The sequence below is a fragment of the Nicotiana attenuata genome, unplaced genomic scaffold, assembly GCF_001879085.1.
Source record: "Nicotiana attenuata strain UT unplaced genomic scaffold, NIATTr2, whole genome shotgun sequence".
Taxonomy (NCBI): domain Eukaryota; kingdom Viridiplantae; phylum Streptophyta; class Magnoliopsida; order Solanales; family Solanaceae; genus Nicotiana; species Nicotiana attenuata.
The window spans coordinates 16803-23570 of record NW_017671232.1 but is presented as its reverse complement, the minus strand read 5'-3'; the positions used below and the strand labels follow the sequence as shown (position 1 = coordinate 23570).

The window sequence follows — 6768 nt, the reverse complement described above, 5'->3', positions numbered from 1 at the left end:
CGCAGAAGCGGTCAAGTGACCGCAGGTGCGAGGATCGCTGGGCAAAGGAGGATTTTTATAAACGGGACTTGGCTCATTTTTCTTCCATTTCTCACTTGGAGGAGGCGATTTTGGAGAGCTTCAAGGAGAGATTTTCATCAAGCAACACAAGGTAAGCGATTTCCACTTATTATGAGTTAAACACATGGTTTGTATAAGGATTTAAACGTGGAAATTGTAGAAATTGTGGGGTTTTTGGTAAAAAACCTAGAATTTGTTATGTTTGGATTTTGACCACGAATTTGGGCATGGAATTTAGAATAAATCATATATTTGAGTTCGAGGGGTTATGGGTAAAGTTTATCTTCGAAAATTTTTGGAATCCGGGCACTTGGGCCCGAGGGTGATTTTTATCGACTTTTCTAATGAAGTTGAAAATTGTTATAAATCGGAATATAATGCGTATTAGAGTATATATTTATGGGTTTGCACATTTATTGAATAGTTTTGGAGTGTTGGGCATCGGTTTGAGTCGTTGGAAGGGCTTGGGAGCCGGTTATGGAACTTCGGAGCGAGGTAAGTCTCCTATCTAACCTTGTAAGAGGGAATTAACCCCATAGGTGAAATAATTCAATATGTGCTTCTATTTGTGAGAGGCTATGTACGCACGAGGTGACGAGAGTCTGTGCGTAGTTACTATTATGTTTAAGTCCGGGTAGTCTAGGACCCAAAAGCATGCTATACTTGCGATATTTATAACCTTATTGTCAATTTAAATTGTTTAAATCATAGCGAACTTGGTAAATGAATTTCTAAAAGGTTAAACCTCATTTTCTTGACCGTTAAGAAGAAGATTGTCAATTCCTTGGATAATTGCTCCTTGATGAATTCTTGATTGACTATTTGATTGTATTTTCTTGTAGTGGAGCGGGCTGTACGCCTCGGCAGATTAAATAGATGCATCTATAGTTTGTGTCGTTCGACCCTCGGCAGTGCACAGTTTAAATATTATGTTGGATCGGACTGTACTACCTCGGCATGATTTGTGCATGACTTAATTGATTATTTTGGAATTATTGATAATTGATGTGGCCTCATTGGCCGGAGATATAAACTGCTAAGAGATGATAATAAATTTGGAAATCTCCTATTAACAAAAGAATTGCTTACCTTCTTCATGTTGTTGAGTTTACAGTCGTCTTATAAAATCCATGATTTAGCCATATTATGGGTATATTATTGTTGGCCATAGTAAGTGTCGAAGTCAATCTCTCGTCACTACTTCTTCGAGATTAGACTGGATACTTACTGGGTACGCGTTATTTTCGTACTCATACTACACTTGTTGTACATTTTGTTGTACAGGCACATGTATGGCTAGTGGCCTAGTGGGCGCAGCAGCATGGTTGACACGGAGAGTTAGGTGGGCTGCATTCCATATTACGACCCACAGCCAGCAGAGTCTCCTTCAGAGTATATACATTTTCTTTCCTGTCCAAATTTGTATTCTGGACAGTTGTTGTATTTTATTTTATTTCCTAAATGCTCATGCACTTGTGACACCGGGTTCTGGGATGATTATCGGATATTCAGTATTGAAATTGGAAAATATTATTATTTATTCTGTAAAGTTCATCTTTTGCTAGCTAAATTTAAGGAAATTTATGATTTGAAAAAAAAATTAAATGGGAATTTAATTAACTATTTAGTGTTGGCTAGCCTGACAGTGGTGTCCGGCGCCATCACGACCTTTAACAGATTTTGGGTCGTGACATTAGTAATGCAAGCATTAGTTATGCGTAGATTATTTCTTAACCACTGTTTCGTGTTGTATTAAAAATTAAAATGCATCGCATAATTTTTAAGAAACCATGCTAATGCATTAATAGACTTGGTATTGCTAATACTATGGTTTGCTATGTATTAGTTATACATAGGATAATACCAAATAAGTTGCATAATTAATACTTACATTAGTAATACATCTTGAAAAAGTGCACCAAACAAGGGATTAGTAATAGCAAAAGCTAATGCATGCATTATTTTCTCTAATGCATCCTACCAAACAACGACGGACTTGGCTTGGGGACACTTTCACTACTAGAAATTCGGTCAAAACCGTCCGCTGTCAACCGACTGAAGTTGGTCGATTTTTGAAAATATTTTTTTTTCAAGAAATCGACCGAATTTGGTCATTTTTCTTTGGCGCCAAAACGCGGAAAATTATTTTTGCCCGCTAGGAAGTTTTTTTTGTTTGAGAAACCGACCAACTTTGGTCAGTTACCCATTTAAAATAAAATTAAATAAATATTCAGAAAATCGACTGAAACCGATCGGTTATTTTGGTCGATCATTTTAAAAAACCGACCAATGTCGGTAGGTAATTTTATTTTATTTTTTAACAAAATCGACTGGAATCGTTCGGTTATTTTCGCACAAAAATGTGATTAGAGAGTATAAATAAAATAAAAGAAAGTCTTAAACTAAAAGGCACAATTTTCTAGTGGCGGGATAACAATATAGACCCAAGTCTCAAATGGTGTATTTTTAATTATATAATTTAAAAAAATCGATCAATTTTTGGTCATCCTTTTTCTTTTGGGTCGAGTGTGGAATTTAATTGACCGATCGAAATCGATCGGTTGTGACCGATGGTCGGTTGGCTCTACCGACCTAATATTTCCGACTTTTCTATCGATTTTTGTCAATTATCGACCGATATCGGTTATGTCAGTCGGTTTTGATCGAATTTCTAGTAGCGTTCCCTAATTACCTATTTTGGTCCAACTAAATGACACATAAATCTCTAATTAAAATTAAACTCCTTCTTTTTGCCAGAACCCCTCCCCTCTTTTTGTTCTTGCTGGAGTAGTATGTAGTTATAATTTTTTTATAGATATAGAAAAATTGTCAAAGACTTAACAATTGAAGTACATCATCAATCACCACTTTTATTTACTAGAAATGTTTTTGTTTAGTAGTTATATATGAACCTTTTTCTCCAGAGACTAGTAATAAGTTCTCCTTCTGTCCAATTTATGTGATACTTTTTGCTTTTCGAAATTCAAACTTGTTGATTTTGATGGTGCAGTTGTATATAGAATCTTTAAGTTTTTTTTTGAAATAACATTTACATATCTTTAAAATTTTCAAAATAAAATTTGCATATTTAGAAACTACGTAAAAGAAATACTATAACTCACAATACTTCGTAATTCAAAATATTTAAAAGATATATGAGAAAATTGCGATCAAATCGGAAACATAAATCCAGACGGAGGAAGTAACATATACGTATGTATCTCTCATTTCAAGCACTCAAGGACAATATAATAACGCTGAGTACAGTAGCATTATTTGTGTCTTGGCATTTCAGATGTAAATAGGTTTACATCCACTTTCACACAACTGATCAATTTCATAAGAAGATCTTAAATATCACACATGTTTGTCCTCTATATACTCTATGATGATAAGAACTTGCCAGGAAGGTTCCTTGATATCGAACCTCTTTCGCATCTAAACGTGTAATCTAGTGGTCAATAAAGCAGGTCGAAAACTATTAGGTCTCAGGTTCAAATTCCAGCAGAGGAAAAAACACTAAGTGATTTCTTTCTATATGTCCAAACCTTAGTTGACAGAGATACTCGATACCTGCATTTATAGAGACAACAAGCACCTTTTGGAATTAGTCGACGTGCGCGCAAGTTAGCTTAAACACCGCAATTATCAAAAAAGCAAAAGGAAGGTTCCTTTTTTTTTTTTAATATAGGAAGGTTCCTTGGTATCACTTATATAAGTTTTCCATAATGCAGTTTATAAATAAGCAACATCTCTAGGCTAGCTGATCAAAGCACAAAGCAATAATTAAGTAAAAGAAAAAGAAGAAGAGAAAAAATGAATATGGAGATTGAGGAAGTGATGAGCAGCTACCAAAAACTGCCACTCCTTTCACTGAACCATGTATCTTTGTTGGTGAAAGATGTTTGGAATTCAGTGCAATTCTATGAAGCTGTATTGGGCTTCTGTCTTGTCAAACGCCCTTCTTCTTTCAATTTCCATGGAGCCTGGTAAGCCCTCCTTCGCCCTATTTCGGTTTCTTTAAAAATATCACGTAGTGTGTATCAGATCCTTCAAAAGTAGTATATTTTCTGAGGATCTGACACGCATGCCACTACTAAAAAAGCAAAACTTAGCGACAGACAAGTTCTGTAGCTAACACAAAATTCGTAGTGAAAAATTTTCAAGAAATTCTGTTAGTCGAGGGATTTAGTACAGAATAGCGCCGAAATTCATAGCTAATTCTTTTTTTGATAGTGGGTTGCAGCATCAAAATTTTGAAGAGTCCGAAAAACATGACATTTACCCTCTTTCTTTCCCTTTTCACTCAAGTCAGTGAACTATGCTCATTTTGTTCCATCTAATGATACTTTTTCCAGCTCATATATTCTGTTCTAAAAAGAATGGGCACCTTTTTATATAAATTATTTTCAAAAAAAATTTAAACCTACTATTTTACCTTTAATGTCATCGTCTTAGAATCACAGAAATGACATGACATACATATTTACTAATGTAAGTTTCAAGAATACTTATGGCATATGCAAAAAAAATTCCTTTCTTAAACTTTGTACTCAGTAAAATAACGTAGTATAAAACAAAAGGAGGGAGTAGAAATCACCTAAAAATTATAGCATAGTTACATATGCACGAATGTGAAACATGCTAGAAGGCTTAACAGTCCTCCTTATTAGCCGCTCAAATCTGTTTTGCGCTCGGCTTGATGCTATTTCAGATGTCCATTCAAAAAGAGCTATTGGGGGCAACCCTACTAATTCGTATTCGTCTTTTAAGACAAGACTCCTTTCACTGGCTTAGAGATTTTAATTCTCTCATCTCCTCTCTTTCAACAAATTAAAGAGAGATTATATTATATATTGACGGCATATTCATAAACTTTAAAGTGTTCGATAATTTGATAAAATTTTACCCTTTTGAATTATTGAAGGCTTTACAATTATGGCATTGGGATTCATTTGCTTGAGAATAAAGCCATGGATGACTTGGATGTCAACAATGAACCACGCCCTATTAATCCAAAGGATAATCACATTTCCTTTCAGGTAAACTAAACCACTGGTAATAAATTGAGTTTTATGTATTTTCTTGTTATTTTTGTTATTCATCTCACCTTTTGTCATGATATTTAAGTTTTATGCACTCAAACGGAATAAGAAATACTTATATAACCAAATATTTAGAAAATAGTGTAGCTAGGTAACTCTATTTAATAAATTTTCATTTGTAAAATACTCTGTATGTTCCAATTTATGTAGCACTATTATACACTATTTGGAGTTAGAGAGTAGTGTTTAAATGTTGTGAAATATATACTATTACTATGACTTATAAGTAATTTTTGTGCAGTAGTTCCTAAAGAGGAGTATATAATTTTTTTTAAACAATATATGTTCGAATTCTCACCCAAATTAAAATACTAAATTGTTTGACCCTCGTACGAACCTCGCCATATGAAATGGAACGAAGGAAATAATAAGTAACTTGTCATATGCATGACATGTTAAATTACACTGATATTATGTAAAAATACTTTATATTGTCTGTGCAAACAAGGGCAGATTTACCTTGCCACAAAAGGTGTCATGGATCACTGCTTAGTCGAAATTTTTTATTAACTATTATATACTGCAATAAGAAAAATAATTTTCTTGGATATAAATAAACAAAGTGACACCGCTTGTTGTTATATACTTGTTCATTAGTTCACTTCTTTAAATGTTGATATCGCTTATGAAAAATCCTGTGTATATCTTGTAGTGCACTGATGTTGAGTTGGTGAAGAGGAAGTTGAAGGAGATGGGAATGAGATATGAAACTGCAGTGGTAGAAGATGAAGGAATCAAAGTAGATCAAGTATTTTTCCATGATCCTGATGGCTATATGATTGAAATTTGCAACTGTGAAAACCTTCCAATGTTGCCTATTTCTTCAAATTGCCAACTTAAGCCCAAATTTGTTGGCACTTACAATAACAAGATAATGCCAATGGCTGTCCCAAATTATAGTTGTGGTTTTATGGAGACTCTTATGATGGAGAAATTAAGCATGGACATGCTCAACTTTTCCTTCTGATTAAAACGATCTTTGAAATCTTTGATAGTCTGGAATGGGGACGCGAATCTAGCGACCCTTGTTACTTGTGTTTAAGTATCTAGTGGGGGTGTCTTGAATCTTTGAATCTTTCAAAAACTTGTCATTATTGTTTACATAAGTTTGCTTATTTTTACATGCAAAAATATGATTATTTGCATTTTCAAACTCTATAGTTTGGTTATGTGCAACTATTATTTTTAATGAATAAATTATAAGAAAGTTGTTTTACTTTATTTTCTGTTTTCTTGAGTGTTGATATTTTATATTGTAACTTGATCCTTTGATTTTTTAAATTTTCTTGGAAGTTCTCCTAGATGTAGTTTATTGATCTTTATGAATTTTTCTAATATAATAGGTGAAAGAAACAAAAAAAGACAGGATAATGCATAAAATCCCTCCTGAATTATACCCGAAGTTGCTACGACACACTTTACTTTTGAGGGGGTCCTATTAACCCCCTAAAATTCTTTTCATCGTAATTCTTTGCACCTTTATTGCTGACATGGAGCACTGCATGAAAACAACTCCTTCAAGCGCGTGAGAACTTAAAAAAAAAATCTAACCTATACGAAATGGCCACGTGTCAATATCAAAGCTGATTTTCAAGAGCTCTTC

General features: G+C 33.8%; 1 protein-coding gene across 1 annotated transcript; it reads left to right on the top strand.

Moving 5' to 3' along the window:
• Positions 1 to 3807: 3807 nt before the first annotated feature.
• On the top strand, positions 3808 to 6386 carry LOC109206878 (lactoylglutathione lyase-like). Its single transcript, XM_019369740.1, has 3 exons — positions 3808 to 4049; positions 4988 to 5102; positions 5818 to 6386. Exons 1-3 carry the CDS (start codon positions 3877 to 3879, stop codon positions 6130 to 6132), a joined length of 603 nt encoding a protein of 200 aa, XP_019225285.1. The 5' UTR covers positions 3808 to 3876; the 3' UTR covers positions 6133 to 6386.
• Positions 6387 to 6768: the final 382 nt, after the last annotated feature.